The sequence below is a fragment of the Anticarsia gemmatalis genome, chromosome 27 (assembly GCF_050436995.1).
Source record: "Anticarsia gemmatalis isolate Benzon Research Colony breed Stoneville strain chromosome 27, ilAntGemm2 primary, whole genome shotgun sequence".
Lineage (NCBI taxonomy): Eukaryota > Metazoa > Arthropoda > Insecta > Lepidoptera > Erebidae > Anticarsia > Anticarsia gemmatalis.
The window spans coordinates 891,258-911,838 of NC_134771.1; the positions used below are offsets into that span (position 1 = coordinate 891,258).

The window sequence follows — 20,581 nt, forward strand, 5'->3', positions numbered from 1 at the left end:
GTTGTTTAAATATAACTCGATGAAATTTTGAAAATTGTCTTAAATTCTAACTTAGTTTTACACACATCACTTCGTAAAGTCGTAAAGAACAATTTCAAATATTAAAAATCATTCAATTAATAATTTAGTTAGTGTATTTCGAGTCATTACAAAAATCATATTTCTATGTTTTTCAGTTAACTATGAACAAACAGACATACACTTCATCTTTCTATAACTAACCCAGATCTCAATTTTAAATACATAATATTTCTTAACAAAACAGCCGGCTAGGCTATTAGCGTGCGAGCCTCTAATAATGGTTGAAAAGTAAATTATTTCATCTTAAACGACTGTCACACAATAGATTGACTGTTTAAAGGTTAAAACCACAGCATTTCACTGCAAAAGACCATTTTTGTTGAAGAATTTGTTACTTTTATACGTGTAGGGACGGGGACGAGACGATTTTGAAATGTAATTATAATTTTATAATAGAAAAAGGAGAATGCTGGTATGGACAATCCATACATACATGCATACTATCGTGCCCGCAACGCCCCAAAGTATAGGAAGAGGTCTGTGAAAATACACCCACGTTTCGCCGTTAACAATATTAGTCCCATATAATAGGGGGTGAGTCTTTTGCCATATACCGGGCGCGTTACGTTTTATATACGAAACAACAATGATGTCCTCCTGGCTGGTATTCGGCTATGGCGGCCAGTTTCATTAAAACCTGCTAACGGTGCAGTACTTTGTTTATAGTGTCCAAGTGTGTGCACAATACATAGGTACACTCTCTATTCTTTTATTCATAGTCCAGTGGGACGGCTAAACTGACACGACCAGTGAAATGTCAGGCGCAGGACCGACGGCTTTCCGTGCTCTACGAAGAACGGAGGTCTACGACCTCAACTCCCTATCTCCGGGCAATTTCTATGAAATTCTTAAAAGAAAACTCAGGAAAGACTTTTTGGTCCTACAGGGGATTCGAACCAGAGACCTCTTTCTTGCACGGCAGTCGCATACTCTACCGACCGCGCTACAGAGACAGTTGAGACTAATATAATAAACCCCGGTTTCTGAGGTACATTTAGCGGTAGTTTATCTGTTCAATACCGTTAAAATTCATATAAAAACTATTGAATAGATAAACTACCGTTAAATGTACTCAGAAACCGGGGGTAAGTGGTATAAAGTTTACGTTAGCTCTGCCTACACCTTAGGCTATAACAAGCGTGAATTTATAATCTCATTACGATAGGATCTTGTTACAATTCACTGTTACTCTTTGTAAAAAAAGAATGAAATCTACGCATACTTTTGTATTTTTTCTAATTTCTTTATCGCAAGTATGTCACGGTTAATACGAAAAACTGACAGAGTGTGAGTAGGATTCGCGTAAGATTGGTTCCGTACCATTATTATGATTATTTATATAATATTAATATTTTGGTACCTACATTGACACATGTTTTTACAAAACCATTTTATGGTTTGACTGTAGGCGTCTCGAACTAAATATAACTCAAAACACATGTAAAAAAAACTATTCTTACTTCCATCTTACTATTCTTACTATAGTCCAACAACTTAGTAGAGAGCCTTGTGTGCAAGGTTCGATCTCGGTAGGACGGAAAACCGACACGACCAGTGAGAGGTCAGGCGCAGGACCGACGGCTTAACGTGCTCTCCGAGGCAGGGACCTCACCTTCCATGAAATTCTTAACAGAAAAGCTCAGAAAAGACTTCCTTGCCCAATACAGCAGAATGCGTTTCAGGAGAGTCTATAACCATAAAATGAATGGGAACCTTTGAGTACGGAACTCTATAAATGCTTTCGTATTTAATTGTTATATTCTTTTTCTAACAGTCTACTTTCGCAAGACGTATCTTGTTGCCCTAGGTCCGGTTTTGTTTAACTATTTATATATCCAGACTTGTATGATAATATGTATGGATGTGAATGATCCATAAACAGCTAAACCGATTTTGATGAATTTTGACTTGGTGACAGTTGAAGACTCGGGATCAAATAAATGCAACTGAAGTCTCAAATATAAACTTAAATAGGGGATGAACTATTGTACATACATAAAATCACGTTTTTTTCATATAGTGGTAAGCAAATTCAAATTCAATTTGTTCAAAATTAACACAAGGAGTACAATGCTTAACTTAAGTCTTATAATTTAATTTCATAGTACATCCATCCATACTAATATTATAAATGCGAAAGTAACTCTGTCTGTCTGTCTCTCTGTCTGTCTGTCTGTCTGTCTGTCTGTCTGTCTGTCTGTCTGTCTGCTACTCAATCACGCCTAAACTACTGAACCAATTTGCATTAAATTTGGTATGGAGATATTTTGATACCCGAGAAAGGACATAGGCTACTTTTTACCCCGGGAAAATGACGCATTTCCCGGGAAAATTCGAAAAAGGTGTCGTACGAAGTCGCGAATAATCAAAATTATAATGACATTGAATTAACAAAATTCCGTTGTCATGGCAACGGTTTTAATGACGGATATGTCTTAGCGCGACTTCGTTATTTTATGAGATATAAATAATTTTGAGAATATTTTTCGTGAAAAAAAAGCATATTTTATATCATCACGCTACGACCAATAGGAGCAGAGTAACAGTAAAAAGTGTTACAAAAACATGGAAAATTCTGACCCATTCTCTCTTATGTGACGCAAGCGAAGTTGCGCGGGTCAGCTAGTACTTATACTTAATATTATAAATGCGAAAGTAACTCTGTCTGTCTGTCTGTCTGCTACTCAACCACGTCTAAACTACTGAACCAATTTGCATGAAATTTGGTATGGAGATATTTTGATACCCGAGAAAGAACATAGGCTACTTTTTACCACGGGAAAATGACGCATTTCCCGGGAAAATTCAGAAATATCAACGAAGACGCGAAAATTTAAACATTGAATTAACAAAATTCCGTTGTCATGGCAACTGTTTTAATGGCGGATATGCCTTAGCGCGAATTCGTTATACTAAGAGATATAAATAATTTTGAGAATGTTTTTCGTGAAAAAAAAAGCATATTTTATATCATCACGCTACGACCAATAGGAGCAGTAACAGTAAAAAGTGTTACAAAAACATGGAAAATTCTGACCCATTCTCTCTTATGTGACGCAAGCGAAGTTGCGCGGGTCAGCTAGTAATTATATAAGGTTAGGGAGCCTATACTAGGCTATAATCCTGAGTCACAGGAAACCAAAGACAAGCAGAGACCAAAGAACGCCACTTGGTACGATCCTTACAAACTGTCCTTGCCTCATTCACATACATATGTACATATTGTCATACAGGACCGCCGGTTACGGGTCGCACCTGTCTTTTTACCTATGAATTTAAAATTAGTGTTTAATTATTCAAATAAACCTTCTATTTAAATTATTTAACGCTAATTTCAATCACACAGACACATTTTTCAACATTTCAATGGTAGTTATAAAAATCTTTTTTATGTCGTCACGCACTCGCCGCCATTAAAAGTATCTATGGGAAGTAATAGACTTTTTGTCCATCATGCATTATATTTTTTACGCAAATGTATTAGGCACAAAGGCTGACATTTTCTCGACTCTATGGTCTGATTTAAAAATAGAAATTGTGTGAGAATTTTGTTTATGGTTCTGTATAATTTTTTTTTGGAAGTGAATGAGGCAAGGGAAGTTTGTAAGGATTGTTCCAAGTGGCTTTCTTTGGTCTCTGCCTACCCTTATGTCAAAAAAGGTGTGATATTTTTTATGTATGAATGTATGTATATTTTTTATATAAGTGCTCGTAACGGCGGGTCCCGTATGACAAGATGTATAGATGTGAATGAGGCAAGGGAAGTTCGTATAGATCGTACCAAGTGGCGTTCTTTAGTCCCTGGAAAAATGGAAGCAGGATTTTTTATTATATGTATAGTCGAGGTTTCTTTAACAGTTGCTACCAGTAGTAAGACATTTGAAAGTCTGACAACCAGTCTTACCGAAGGGTATCGTGTTATAACGCTGGGTTGTTGAGGTCCAATAGACAGTCGCTACATATAAAATACTGGTATTCAGCTGCATCCGGTGAGACTGGAAGCCGACTCCAACATAGTTGGAAGAAAGGCTAGACTGTTTTTTCATAGTCTTACCCATTTTGGGACGAGTCCTTTGCCCTGCAGTGGGACGGTAATGGGTTAACTTTACGACGTGATTTTTAACACTATTTAAGGATCTCTAAATATGCGTTAACCAGTAAATCATACATACACACATCATTTAAATAAAATAGATTATTTCAAACTATTTTAGTACGTTTTTCTATACAATTTTGCACAATGGTATTGTGCAAAATTGCCCATTGTGCAAAATTAACGACATTTTCGTTTACAAAGAATAAAATTCTGTTTACTTTTCTCAATAGATTTAAAAGCCATAGATACTTAGGTAGGTTTTTTACAAAAGTTTTACAATAAAGGCAAGCTTAAGAACTCTACAATTGAGGCTCAGTCGTTTGAGAGTAAAAGAAACAAACACATTTTCACATTGATCAAATTATTATATAACTTTATTTATGAATGTAGGTAATCATAACATCACGCATGCCATATCCGGAGGTGTAGACAGAAATGTATGAAATACACCCATATATATTTCGCCATTTACACAGCTTATTGTCATATACCGGGCATGTTACCATATCTTACTGGGATACTGTGAATATAAATATAAAACAAAATTGGAGATTGGAACCCGAGACTTTTTAATCTGCAGTCGCCAAAACGACTACTTTGAAAAGAAAGAAAAAAATAACGTTACTACAGAAAATATATATAAAATCAACTCAGGAATGATAGGGAATCAAAATAAATGATCTTAAATTAAGACAATTTCTACAATAAATATTCCTTTTCCCATAATAAATTATACCATACTTAAAAAAATGGCGCCAAAAATCACCAAGCTAATTAAAAAGTGAAACCATAGTGTAAATCAGTATGTTTTTAATTGTTAGATGGGCAACGATATGCAGCATAATGCCTTGTTCGCTAAAATGTAATTACATTTATTATGTGTTATAATTAATTGCTGTGTGTGGTCTTGTATTACGCTTGCTTTTATTAGAGAGGCTGGGCAGAGGAGAATTGACAAATTTAGAAGTGAAAATATGTTTTTTTTTTATATGTAATTTGCTTTAATGTCACTTTCATTATGTAGGCACTATATTTATTATTAGGAGTATCCTTAAAAATATGATTAAAAGAACTGTTACTCTTGAAAATGCACACCTAAAACTAGTTTAATACATTTTTAAGGGCATGCAAAGTCCCCAACTTGCATTCGGCCAGTGTGGTGGACTCAGCCTAACCCCTTACTCAAATTCAGGAGGAAACCCTTGCCCAGCAGTGGGACAGAAAAATGTAAAGAACCAACATTATCTAGATATACATAGGTACCTACTTGTATAAACGATGAGCGAAAAAATAAATAATTTTTTTTAAATAGTTATTTGACTTAGAAAATTGTAATATTAAACCTCCACTGTAACAAGATCTCTTTTATCAATAAAAATAAATTAAAACCGAGCTTAATTTAATCTGGAAGTTTTCAGCAAAAACTCAGTTAAAAAAAGAAATTAAGAGATCTATTTGTAATAACTATTTTACTTAGACCCATCAAACACTCGCAAAATTATAAATACGTAGGTCAAAATAATTTGGAACTTTTATTCATATAGTAGGACCATTTTCACTAAGACCCCTCTTTTCTATATAATTATATTAAAGAAGGGGTCTACCAAAACTGGTTGAATTTTTCGCATTAAGCTTTCAAACGGAACGTACTGGCCAGTCGCATTTTCGTAACGCGAGCGAACGCGCGCATTCTAAATTCAAAAACCCCAAAATGGAGGCGATATCGAAATATTTATTTTTGTTATTCTTAATTTCAAATTTCAATTCAAATATGGCTGAAGATAATTTAATCACAGTTTTAGAGGAGAAATTTCAAAATAAATTGAGTGAATATACTAATTTTGTTGCCAAATGGCTGGAAGATTTTAATGATAGACATTTAGGTAATAGTGAAATTGGTAGGATGATCAAATACGATGTTTTGAAGCCAAAATTTGGAGCAACTGGGAGAGGTATGTAATTAATTTTTATTTAAGGATTAAAAGCGGGAATTTCCTAGTTCAGTGAGATGTAATTTCTTTCTTAGAATATAAAAATATTCGGGAAAACCGAGTTCCTTTTAAGCATTATAAACTTAAGATAAATATTTTTACTCATTATTTTTTATTAAAGGTATTTTAAGACTTTAGTAAAAAAAATAATTAAATATATTTTTATTTGTACCTATATGTACGTTATATTACAAAATTTTACTATAATTTTATTATGTTCCTACCGACATACGATTTATTGGCATCAGAAAATCTGTCAATAGATTTTTCTTAACTTGTATGGCGATAAATATACAGAACTGGAACATATATTAGTACAACCAGACCTATTTTATACGAGAATTGAACCCATGACAACGCACACAAAGTGATTTACACGTTACCAAACTTCGAGCTATTGTAATGAAATTATAGCTAGTGGCTTAAAAAACAATAGCGCGGATCGATCTCTGAAATTAAACTACACTTGCCGATGTCCCGTGGATGGGTGACGTACGTTATATAGTGTTACGGCCACTTACGGCACGTTATATTGTGGGTCCCGGCTGTCATTTTCATAAGATTATAATTATTAACAGTCGTTAACAGTAGTCAGAAGCTTGAAAGTCTGACAACCAGTGTTACTGAAGAGTATCATGTAACCTATGTAACTGGGTTGTAAGCCAGGTCATATGCCTTCGAGCTTCTTGAACAACTTTGACACTAGGTTGATCACTAATCATACGATAAGAAGAAGAAGAATGGGTCGTGGAGGTCAGATAGACAGTCGCTCCATGTAAAATACTGGTATTCAGCTGCATCCGGTGAGGCTGGAAGCCGACTCCAACATAGTTTGAAGAAAGTCTAGGCTGATTTCGTATTTTTTTTTTCATAATGTACATGTATTTTTCTTCTACAGACGGCAAGAGTATGAAGAAGATGTCAATGGCCCTCATTCCTCTCATCTTCCACGTGGGAGCGACTTCCACCTGGATGCTTCTGACCAGCATCATGGCAGCCAAAGGAGTAGCCATCGGTCTGGCGCTACTGGTGTTCAAAATCGCTGTCAGCTCTGCTAAGGTATGCAGTTTTATACTTTTATTCAAATTTTATAGTCACTAAAAGCCGCCTGTGACTTCGTCCGCGTGAAAACCCTTCATGTGTCAATCCCTATCCCTCGGAAACTCCGGGATAAGTAGCGTATGTGTTATCCTGGGTCTTCAGCTACCTATATACTAAATTTCATTGTAATCGGTTCTGTAGTATTTGCGTGAAAGAGTAACAAACATCTATACATACATAACATACATTCTCACAAACTTTCGCATCTATAATTTAGTAGGATATGACTGCCTCCGTGGCGCAATGGTTTATTTCACCTCGCTACCATTGCATCCGAAATTCATGGGTTTGATTCCCACAAATTTCCCCGATTATTAGTGCTATCCACAAATAGTTGTTTCGGTTGTACTTTGTGTCCGTTGTTTGTATGTTTGTAAAAGTCCCCACGACACAAGATCAATTCTTAGTGCGGGAGTTGTGTTTAAAAGAAAATATAATTGTAGGATTACATTTACTTGCAAGTTAAACCAAAAATGTACAAACACCGAACGCATTTTTCAACACAAAAAACTGCTAAACTGTTTTTGATGCAGATTTAACGTTAGTTATAAAAAACTAACAATTGTTTGGCCGAGTGACCGAGTAGCGTAATAAGTACTTAGATAGACGCAGCTTTGAATTTAATGGCACAATTTATTATCACGCGATTTGCCTTTTAAAATATCATACGATAGTTCAGTAAGTTAATTAGTAAACCATCCGTGAGTTAAGCAAACCTTGACGCGGTCATTCCATAGATGGGTGACCGCATAGTGGTAGTTGAACTAGGCGTCTTCGTGCTTCGGGAAGCACATAAAAAATCAGTCCCAGTTTTTGTCTATAAAGATAACAGTCGTTAAGCAAAAGGCCTTCGGGTGGCTTGAACAACTTTGTCACTAGGTTGACCACTAACCATACGATAAGAAAAGAAGAAGAATTAGTTAGTTAATTTAGCTCATTACACAATGATATTTCCAAGTGATGTGTGTTAGATAATGATCACTTGTTATAACGGTGAAGGAAAACATCGTGATGAAACCTTGCAAGCCTGACATTTAATACAATTCTTGAAAGGATACAGTTTCCGACCCGTTTTTGGCTAAAGTAGTCAACTTAAGGCCCAATTTTTCTTTCTTATAAGACTCGTGCCCGCATTGGGACTATAAAGGGTTGAATTTAAAAAAAAACACTACTGCTTTTGACATCTTTTGTCGCCCCAGAGGTAGTGTGCGACTACTGAATAAGGTATTGAGTTCGTTTCCCCGTCTAGCATATTTTTTTTCAATTAAAATATTGAATTTATCTCTTTTACCTTCAAATTCAAAACTTAGGTAACCTATATTTTAGTCTAAGCTACGCGTGTTTAACAAAATAACTTAAGTAAGTCCAAACAACTACTTTTTATCTTTTTCACAGTTTAGTAAAACTTTCTAACACTACTTTATCTCCCTAGGAGGCTAACAGAAGAGTGAAAACACTGTATTTTTTACACATTTACAAAAAGTACACAAAACTTAAAGTAGGTATAGAATTGAAGCAAAAACATCGGCACATTTTCATCTAGGCATTATTTAAAGTAAGTGCCTAAGTAAAGCGCATTATTAGTGTTATAAAACTGCAAATTTAGGGCCCAATTCTAGCTAAAAATAAATCCTAGATCATCATTTTCAATGGTGGTCGAGGCCACAGATCTTCGTGCTTTGGAGGGCACGTAAAATATTTCCTATAAGTTGTGTACCCTTACCGATCGAACCAGATTACTGACTCACTGGGCTTTGAAGGAATAAATGTGGTTGACGGAGACGTGACAACGAAGTTCCGTTCCGTCACAAACTCTCCCTGCAGTTAATAATATCGTACTAGGCAAAGATTTCACCTAGGGTATGGTCGATTGACGAACGGTATTCAACAAACTTTGGTGCAGTTGGCTATGTCTATCAAATAGTCCTATATCAAAAATCGTCCTTTAAGCCATAATACAACAAACAGAAACTTGTAAGTTACTATCAAATACTTACACGGGGAAAGTTACTCTAACCGTGACAAATTAAACCAAAATAAAAACAGTATAGAAAAACAATGAAACTGTAATTTCACAGCGTTGGGTGCGTGATGGCTGGTATCTATATTTAGAAACAAAATAACCCCCGGTTTCTGAGGTACATTTAAAGATAGTTTATCTATTCAATAGCGTTTAAACTCACATAAAAAACGCTATTGAATAGATAAACTACCGCTAAATGTACCTCAGAAATCGTGGGTAAGTAAAACAACACGGCCCTTGTATAACACTTATTTTAAGAATCGATAAAGAAACAACGGTCCCAAAGTACAACCAGACCCGAAACAATTATTTGTGGATCGCAAATAATTGTTCCGTGTGAGAATCGAACCCACGACCTCCCGGCGCAATGGTAGCGGCGTCGCGACCTAAACCACTGCGCCACGGAGGCAGTCAAGAAACTTCGGTGCAATTCGCTATGTCAATCAAATGGTTCTATACCAAAAATCGTCTTACCCCCGGTTTCTGTGTACATTTAGCAGTAGTTTATCTATTCAATAGCGTTTTTTTATATGAGTTGTAACGCTATTGAATAGATAATGTCCTCCTAGCCGATATACGGCTACGGCGGTCAGTTTCATTGAAACTGGCCATCTGTGCAGGACTTTGTTTATAGTGTCCAAGTGTGTGCACAATACACGGGTACACTCTCTATTCCATCACTCTCATAGTTTGGTGGGACGGATAACCGACACGACCAGTGAGAGGTCAGGCGCAGGACCGACGGCTTTACGTGCTCTCCGAGGCACGGATATTTTCACATTGAATAGATAAACTACCGCTAAATGTACCTCAGAAACCGGGGGTTAGGAACCAAGTTGTACCGTCATATACATAAACGCAGCGAAAGTTACTCTAACCATGGAAAATTTAACCAAAATAAAAACAGTATAGAAAAACAATGAAACTGGAATTTCACAGCGTTGGGTGCGTGATGAACTGGTAGATATATTTAGAAACAAAATAAGTAAAACACGGCCCTTGTACAAGACTTATTTTAAGAATCGATAAACAAAACTACTGAGCGAAACTTTGTAAAAAAAACCGGAATTTTTTGTACAATTTATGCCTAGTTAAAGATTTTTTTTTCTCTAAAGTGTAGATAGAAGCATAGGCTAAGCATAATATATTTATTCGTACACCATATAATTTTAATCGATTGGGCGTATGTAATATGAGGAGTTCGAGGCTAAACGACATCAGCCGCACGGATCGATCTCTGAGATAAAGCTACGCTTGCCGAGGTTGTTCTGTGAATGGGTAACCATTATATGCACATCGAGTTCCTCTGTGTTTCGGAAGGCACGTTGAATTGTCCCGGCTGTAATTTTCGAAGTTTTTGACAGTCGTTACCAGTAGTCAGAAGTTTGAAAGTCTGACAACCAGTCTTACCGAGGGGTATCATGTTATAAGCCAGGTAACTATGTTGTGGAGGTCAGATAGACAGTCGCTCCATGTAATATACTAGTCATCATCATTCAGCTGCATCCGGTGAGCCTGTAAGCCGACTCCAACATACATAGTTAGACGAAAGGCTACGCTTATAGGCTCCAATGTAATAAGATGTGAGATTACCAAACTCTCGTCTACCAAAAAAAAGCAAGAACACTTGGCCCGTATCGGGAATCGAACATTAAACCTCGTGAAAACGAAGGCTATCCAATCGGCATATTGACTTAATCCAGCTTGCGACTTTTTTGTCGCGTGTCTCAGTCTCAAGTCTGCTCCGGTGCATTTGTTTACAATGTCCAAGTGACAAGTGTTTCAAATGTACATTAGATACAGTCACGTGACTGGGTGAATAAGCCTGCTTTCTCATTGAAATGTGACGGTTAAGTTATTTTATTGGGTGGTAACAATTTTGTCTTACTTTTAAGTAAAATTTTTGGATTTTTTATTTGGGGGACAATGAATTGGTTTGCTTTTGGAAATTTAAATAGATTTTGGGACGACAAATGTTAAAACCTTGCATGCCTGAGAGTCCTTTAGAACAGTTCTTGAAGTTGTACAAAGTCCCCAACCCGCAATTGGCTAGCGTGGTGGACTCAAGGCCTAACCCCTAGCTCATCACGGGAGGAGACCCCAGCAGTGGGACATTAATGGGTAAAATTAATTTTTATTATCATAAAGGTAAAGTATTTAAGATTATGACCCAAAGCCTTATTCATTTTTGGGGCAGTTTATTTATCAGAAAAACGGCTTTTACGGAGTGCTCTACGATACGGCCAGACAAAACCCCGTAGGCGAGATTATTGTCTTAATATCTTCACATCTCCGTAGTTCAAAAGGCACTTTTTAAAGCAATCAAAACTACTGTCGTTAAGCCAAGTCAAAGGTCTTCAAATAGCTTGAAAACCTATGACCATATTTAATCACCATAAAAAGAAAAATATCGCATTCAAATACATTTTTGCCAACCAGTATCTACTTCACCCGCTTCATTTTTATTTAATCTACCGTAAACCTTTTATAGATAAAATCATGTAGAAATAGGCACCTTTAAGGTCAATTCCATTCTTCACTGATCCCTAAGCCGGCAACGTCCGGAAAGCCGTTTGGAAGCCGAAACAAACCAAAAAAATCCCATCTTTTTTACATCTATAAATAACTACGGACCTCACGAGCAAACGACTTTTATTTTTACTATTTTTATAAAGTTTCCGACAATTTTTTTCCCAACATACTAGGCCAGTTTATCACTGATTAATCGTGACGACTTTTTGTCGCAAGTCTGTTTTATTTCGCGATTTTTTTGTCGTGAAAAAATATTTTCACTTTTACTATTAGTTAGTTAGTCAGGCTGTAGAAAGTGTAATTATTTTTTTGGAAAAGATAAAAATAGGTACTGATACTGTTTTATGGAAAAACAAAGGATTTTTTTAATCAGAGTGAAAATCGGTTATAACACTATTTCTTCTGTCATTTTGGGAATTTGATTTTCTACGCCTAAATGAAATGATATTTCCGATAACAATCGCTTTATATAAAATACTGGTATTCAGCTGCATCCAGTAATACTGGAAGCCGACTCCAACATCGTTGGAAGAAAGGCTAGGCTAATGAATTTCATTCCACTTTAAAACTTAATATTTGATTATAATTAATTAATTTTTGTCGTGATTTCAATTACTCAAAAGCACAAAGGATCTAATTTCTTTATGAGTAGTTTAGCCTACAATTAAATAAGTCAAACCACATTAATTAAAACAATGCCACGTAACCCGTATTTACTAAATTAAAATAAAGGCTATGTTACGAAGTTTCTCTTATTAAAACGGTACAAAGATGATTGAAGTAAAACGGCTTACAAACAAACCTTACACTTACTTTATGATGTATTAAAACTTAACTTATGTTAGTTTACTGTCGTAAATTGATGTAACACATTTCGTATTTTAGAATTACTATTATTAAACTAGCGACCCGGCATGACTTCACCTGGGTATGTATCCGATAACTTAGTAGCCTTGGCATGCTCGATTTATCAAAATTACATACATAAAATTATACTTTCTTCTCGTAGGAATAAGCAGAGAAGAATAAATAAATAATAAATAAATATTTTAGGACAACTCACACACGGTCATCTGATTCCAAACTAAGCAGAGCTTGTACTGTAACCAGACAACTGATAAACATACTTATATACTTCTAAATACATACTTATATAGAATGCCTCTCTTGGTACGATTGTTAAATACTTTCCTTGCCTCATTCACCTCCATACATCTTGTCATACAGGACTGTCGGTTACGAGTACTAATATAATTGATAAAGATTACATACATAAAATGATGCCTACTTCTTATTGCGATAGGCAGGAACCGAAAAATGCCATTTGATACAATCCAATTTGGTCCGTACAGTAAGTTTTTATTCGTCAATCTACATTCTCTCTATATAACCAAACCATCTGAGAAACCCTTTCTCAATCCTCGTCACTACATCTTCTTTCAACAGTGATTTTTTACTTCAAACGAGCTAAACATAGTTGAAAATCCGGCCAAGTTCAACTCGAACTCTCGCTAGTAGGGCTCCATACCAAAAAAATACGAAAAAACACGTTTATTGTATGACCCCCTGTAATACTTTATTTTTTTAATTTGTTGTTATAGCGGCAACGGAAATACATAATTTGTGTGTCTACTTCCTAGCTATTACGGTTTATAAGATACACCCTGATAACAGACGGACAGACAGACAGCGGAGACTTAGTAATAGGGTTCCATTTTACCCTTTGCCTACGGAACCCCAAAAAAAATTAGCATTATAACCCATACTTTTTAAAGAGTAACCCTCTTATTCATAAAAATATATGAAGTTACGAAAGGCTTATAAAGTGTTTTGTTTCTTTCACTCCTTAGCGAAATGAAAAAGAGAAAACATATTTTAGCAGCTTTTCAACTAAAATAGGCTTATAGTGTGTTTATGAATAAGAGGGTGAGTAGCTTTGCTCTTAAATCTACTATTTAAAAAACAACGCAAGCGAAACCGTATTCATAAGCTAGTTTAGCAATACAATCTCATTCAAAAATGCTCAACAAAAAAAACGACCAGTAGTTTTTTGTTAGTCGAACGAAATTGATTTTTACAATAGACTATTTGACAATAGATTGAAGTATGGTCGTTGTGTGTATAAAGTAATTAGAAATAGCAGGTGTGGTCTTAGTGGCAGCGGGTGGGCGGTTCGATTCCCGCGTTGAATGATTTGCATGATGTCTTTGTAAAAGAAAGTAAGTTTGACCTCCCCCGGGGTTTTAACTATATATGTACATGCTAAATTGTATGAAAATTGATTCAGTAGTTTGTTCTTCAAAGCGTAATAGATAGTGAGGTGTTGCGGTGTTTACCAGTGCTGACGAGGATTCGGGTTTGATTTCCGGATCGGGAAAAATGCTATTGTGCTTTACAATATTTAACTATAAGTGGATCAAACGTTTGTTCCGTGTGGGAATCGAACCCACGATCTCTCGACGCACGGGTAGTGGCGTGGCGACCACCTTTTAACCACTGCGCCACGGAAGCCGTCAAATTTATTTATTTATTTATTTATTATGGATCACCAACAAGAAATACACTTTACAAAAACAGAATTACATGCAATGTGAGATAAAAGTTAAGTGCTTTCTCAATTACAGGAGATCACAGCATTCAAATTATATAATTAATTGCAAATTAAAATTATATTAGTAGATACAGTGTTTACATTGAATAGAATTACAAAATATTAAACAAGATAAATAGACTATACAGAATAATAACAACATTAAATTGAGTAGTGTGTGAAGTTAAACAAAAAAAAATCGAGGTATTAAACATTATGAATGCTCTGTAAATAATTGATAATGTTACTCTTGAACTTTGGCAGAGTGTTACCAAAGACGTCTACGTCCTGACAGAACTCCGATATGGTATTATATTGGTTGATTAATCGAGCAATAGGCGAGTGTCTACCCAGATTTGTTCTGTGTCGCGGCGCTCTTAGTAGCGCGCAGGGATATCGAGGAACTCTGTGTGGCACATTAATGAATATTTTCCTAAGAAGAGCTGGACAGTCAATGTAATTGCAGTGGACAGTCAATGACTGCCTCTGTGGCGCAGTGGTTTAGGTCGCCACGCCGATACCACTGCAACGGGAGGTCGTGGGTTCGATTCCCACACGGGACAATTATTTGTGCGATCCACAAATAATTGTTTCGGGTCTGGTTGTGCTTTGTGTCCGTTGTTTGTATGTTTGTAAAAGTCCCCGCGACACAAGAGCAATTCTTAGTGCGGGAGTTGTCTTTTAAAAAAACAAAACAAAACAAAACAATTATTGAGTAGTTTGTACAAAAATATCATATCAATGAGAGTGCGCCGAGATTCGAGAGACATCATCTTGAAGTGGTGAAGTCTGTCACTGTAGGATTTTAAGCCCCTCAAAATACCTGCTCGAAATGTCACATGTCGAACCAGTCTTTTTTGCGTTCTTTCTATTCGAGCAACATGCACTTGATAGCTGGGATTCCAAGAACTGCTACAGTACTCTAGTTTTGCTCTAACCAAGCAGTTATAGAGGAGGAACGTGGTGGATGGTTTCCTAAATTCTCTTGAAGAGCGAATGACAAATCCTAGAGCTCTATGAGACGCTGCAAGTGTGTTGTCTATATGCGGAATAAAAGATAATTTGCTGTCCAAATAGACCCCTAAATCCCTTATTACATTTTGCTCCCGCAGTAAAATCCCTTGTATGTTGTAAGTGGACTGTGTTATATTATGTTTCCGCGTGAATTTTATGTGAACACATTTAGTGCAGTTTAAGTCCATCTTATTGAGATTACACCACTGGTTAAGTTTATCAATATCTGATTGAAGTAACTGCACATCAGCTTCCTGTCTTATTATACGGATTAATTTTAAGTCGTCCGCAAAAAGATACGGAGTGGAATTAGTAAATATATCAGTTATATCGTTTATAAATATATTAAAAAATAAAGGACCCAAGTTCGAGCCTTGTGGTACCCCAGACGATGCAAAAAATGTCCGTGATTCTTCACCATCCATGACTACCGAAGCTGGTCTTTCGGTTAGATATGATTTACACCAATTCAAAGTTGAGCCTGTAATGCCAAGGGACTGCAGTTTTTGTAGAAGTATACTGTGACTCACTTTATCGAAAGCCCTGGTAAAGTCAGTATATATAGCATCAACCTGTAGACCCTGATCAACAGCAGCTGATAGATCACTTATGTAAGTAATAAGATTGGTGTTTGTTGATCTTTTTACCATAAAACCATGTTGATTAACTGATAGAGAGTTCTTAACGTGGGCATAGATTTCAGCGTATATAAGAGATTCGAATACTTTGGACGGCGTAGATAGAATAGATATCGGACGATAATTTGAAACTAGCTCACGTTTACCACTTTTATGGATTGGGACTATCCTCGCTCTCTTCCACTCATTGGGGAATACGCCCGATTTGAGAGATGTGTTAAAAATATGTGACAGTGGAGGAGAAAGTGTTTTTGCGCAACGTGACCAGAAAGTAGGGGGTATACTGTCGGGACCAGCACCTTTCGAAACATCGAGCCCTGAGAGTTTTTTTTCAACAATTTCGGGTGATATTGTAAAGAATGGAAGTTCGGAATGGGTGATGGGTGGTGCAGGACACGACGATGTATTAATATCTGGCTCGAAAACTGAAGAAAACTGGTCAGCAAACAAGTTTGATATGTCTTTGGGGTTACTGCATTTTTGGTCCCCTAGAATCATTTGTGAAGGGTAAGACGAACTGCACTTTCTCAGATTTTTTATGTGAGACCAGAAAAGCTTTGGGTGTTTTGCAATTGCGTTTTCAATATTGCCTATGTATTGATTGTAACATTGCTTTATAAGCGTACCACACTCTTTCCTGACGTACTGAAATTCGATAACATCTAAAGGATTATTCAATTTTTTGATTTTATTGTGCAGCTTGAGTTTAGTTTTTAACAGTTTGGTGAGTTGTTTACTATACCAAGGAGGATATTTACCGGCAAATTTAAGTGTTTCCGGTACATACATTTTTATTACTTCCTTTATTTTACTATAAAATATGTCCACTAGGGAGTCGATGTCAGTGATAGAATCAAATTGAGCACTCCAGTTCACATCCTCTAAGGATTTGATGATCTTTTCATAGTCGGCTTTGAAGTAATTAAATCTCATTATCGGCTTGATTCTACCCTTAACTGTCATTGATAACTCTGAAGAAATTTCAATTGCTGGATGGTATTTATCTATCTGTCTGATGGGATTTGGACAATTGTTTACTTTTATTTCCTCTATGTCAGAGAGTATCAAGTCTAAAGTTTTATGTTGAAAATTTTTGACGCCGTTATATTGGTACAGGTTGTTCAGAGCAATGAAATCTAAGAAAATGTCTTTAATGTGATTGGAATTAGAACTAGAAACAACAGTACAGGGTTCGGTGGCATTTGATTGTGTCCAGTCAATGCAGCTTAAGTTAAAGTCACCAATAATTAGAGTTGAGCTATTAGGATTATTATACATTACTAAGTTACAATTTTCTGTAAAATGTTCTATCACTTCAGTGGTTATTGGAGGAGGTAAATAGACCCCGCAGAGTTTGATCTCACTCGTCTCAATAGATTGTAATTGCAACGTGACCCAAAGATCTTCACAGTTACTCTCCCATTCAGGCACCCTACGAGAGATTAGTTTATTTGACACTGCTATCAGTACACCGCCGCCCGTACTTTTATGATTATTAAGGATAGATGTTTCACGATCCCTCCTGTATACCGTGTAATTAGTGGTAAAAAGTTCTTGGTCTAAAACATCACTAGAAAACCAGGTTTCTGTAAGGACATATACATCGTAGTCAGAATTGTAAATCTGCTGTCGCACATGTGAGAGACTAGTTCGTAGTCCTCTGGTATTCTGATAATAGCATTTTAAATTAAATTTGAGTTTTTTAAGTACAATATAACACGCAATAATAATAGTGAATAAAAATAATTATCAATATACATAGAGAATTAGGTCAATGATTTGAGTTTTTCCATATCGTTAATGACATGACCCTCAGATAATTCATCTTTTTTCATGAATATCCGCCCATTGCGGACCCACACGAACTTGTAGCCGCGTTCTTTGGCGCGGACCCGTGCTGCTGCATGAAGTGCCTTGTTTTCCGCCGACAGGTATTCGGCTACATATATCGGTGACGGGTTATCGCCGCTGATGCCTAGATGACTCGAATTTAACTTACTCTTAGGGTTCTTTCTGTTGTAATTCATCGACGCGGCCAAGAAAGTGTCGCGCTGTCGAGGACTGTTGAATTTGACCAAAACCGATCTAGGTCTGCTATTTTGCTTGTTGATTTTAGCGATCCTTGAGCAATATTGTATATCCGTGTCACCAATTTTGCAGCCGATTATATTACTCAGATGAAGGACGGAACTTACAAGGTTTTCATTTTTATGTTCTGGTACACAATGCAGTTCAATATTATTCGAACGAGCGTGCTGCTCCATCAGATTTAGGCGCTTAGTAATATCCTTGATTTCATTCTGGAGCACTATGTTATCCTTCTCTAGTTTATCTATGGTGGTAGTTTTCGAATCAAGGTTAATCTTAATCACCTCATACTGCGAGTTAAAGAAGTTTAAAGATTGCTGGAAATTAGCAATCGATTCATTGATGTGATTGAATTGTTCCTTGACAAGTTTTTGTATTGAATCTTGTAATGCGCGGTCAATTTCCTGGCGTATTATTTTTCTCAGCGCTGTACTAGTGATGTTTGGTAAAGTAGTTTCATCCGCTTGGTCGAGTTCTTGTTGTTGGGTAGGTTTTCTGCGCTGGGTATTTTTAGTAGCCATAATGTAATAGGTTAATAGCTTGAGCGCGGTAATAAAGTTTTGGTCAGTATTGAAGCAGATATTGCACACTAATAAAGGCACTTCCTCGGGTAGAAGCAAGCAGTCGGTGCAGGTGCAGTGTGCGTGTACATGCGAAACTGTCTATGTGTGCGTAGAAGCGAGCGAGCTGCGGGTTGCCCTAGGTCAGGGACAACTAGCCGTTAATTAGTATATTTGAAAGTTTTTTGCTTGTTACTCACTCAGTTTTTGAAATTCTGAAATTCTAAAGGCACCACTGTTTAGATTTTTTCACCAGCCACACGGGGATATATAACAGCACTGGTATCAATCACTTTTAACACGTATTTACATTAAATTTTGAGGAGCAATTGAGAAACACTGTTGACTCAAAACACTCAGAAGCGAAGTGTCATATTCAAATTCAAATTATCTACAAATTATCTACACATATAATATTTTTTTATTATTTAGTAACATTTCTTACTGGTACTCTCCTCCTGTTGGTCGTAGCGTAATGATATATAGCCTATAGCCTTCCTCGATAAATATGCTCTCTAACACTGAAATAATTTTTCGAATCGGACCAGTAGTTGCTGAGATTAGCTTTCAAATAAACAAACTCTTCAACTTTATAATATTAGTATAAATTTTTTGTTCATACAATTTGATCTCTCAATTTTATTTGACCTAGAACTGTCTAGAAATAATCTAGCGCCTCAAATTACTTTGTGTCGGTAAAAATTACTTGTTACTAAATATGTAGTACTTTCTTCTGCTTGTTAAATTACACTTATTTATTGTATAGAGTATACAATAAAAAAAGGAGCTCGTGGTTAGTTAACAACAGCCGCGCAGATCGATCTCTGAGGTTGAGCTACGCTTGCCGAGGTTATTCTGTGGATGGGTGACCACTGACCATCTTATACATATCGAGTTCCTCCGTGCTCGGAAGACACGTTCAATTGTGGGTCCCGCCTGTCATTTTCGAAGGTTTTTGACAGTCGTTAACAGTAGTCAGAAGCTTGAAAGTCTGACAACCAGTCTTACTGAAGGGTATCGTGTTATAACTTATAACCCAGGTAACTGTGTTGTGGAGGTCCGATAGACAGTCGCTCCATGTAAAACACTGGTATTTAGCTGCATCCGGTGAGACTGGAAGCCGACTCCAACATAGTTGGAAGAAAGGTTAGCCTGATGATGATTCTTCAGTTAGTTATTGCACACACTGGTCGGCACTCGATCACTTTTACTTTTACAAAACTTAACAAGATTTCTTCACAAAAAAAATCGGGAATCAAACCTCGGACTTCTGAATCAAGAATTAATTCATTCATTCATCGTGTGGTTACTGGTCAACCTAGTGTCAAAGTTGTTCAACCCGCCCGGGAGGCCTTTGACATGGCTTAACGACTGTTATCTTTATAGACAACAACCGGGACCGACTTTAACGTGCCCTCCGAAGCACGGAGACGTCCAGTTCAAATACTACTATGCGGTCACCCATCTATGGAATCTTAGCGACAAAAAAGAAATACCAAAATAGTTTAAATTCGTTAACATGCTAAGTTCTTACGGTGCTAAGTCAAGTCTAGCATGACCTAACGGTAAAACCTAGGCTTAGTAACAATTAAAATAATAACTATTTTCAGACAAATAACGGAAACTAGAACGATCTTGAAATTAAGTTATTACTGACATGCGAGATTTTGACACGATATGTATGAAAATTTATGTAAAAAGAATACCTAAGTGGAGTTATGTGATGACTGTAAATGTTTCGACGATTAAGTGATTTTAGTGCTCAGGTTCTGAGCACAAATCAGTGAACAAAATCATTACAAAATATAAATAATAAAGTTTATTAAAGATTTGAAATAATATGTTGACTCAGTTACATCTTACATTA

At 36.4% G+C, this 20,581-nt stretch overlaps 1 protein-coding gene across 2 annotated transcripts in view; it reads left to right on the top strand.

The window, feature by feature from the left end:
- LOC142984624 (uncharacterized) overlaps positions 1 to 20,581 on the top strand; it is a 33,090-nt gene that overhangs the window by 7,743 nt on the left and 4,766 nt on the right. The window contains exons 1-2 of one of the 2 annotated variants that reach the window (XM_076132370.1): positions 5,844 to 6,129; positions 7,067 to 7,227. In XM_076132370.1, the coding sequence (XP_075988485.1) occupies positions 5,889 to 6,129; positions 7,067 to 7,227 (402 nt within the window). In that variant the 5' untranslated portion in view covers positions 5,844 to 5,888. Of the gene's footprint in view, positions 1 to 5,843; positions 6,130 to 7,066; positions 7,228 to 20,581 lie in introns of those variants that run through there. The other variant, XM_076132371.1, reaches the window with a different exon arrangement.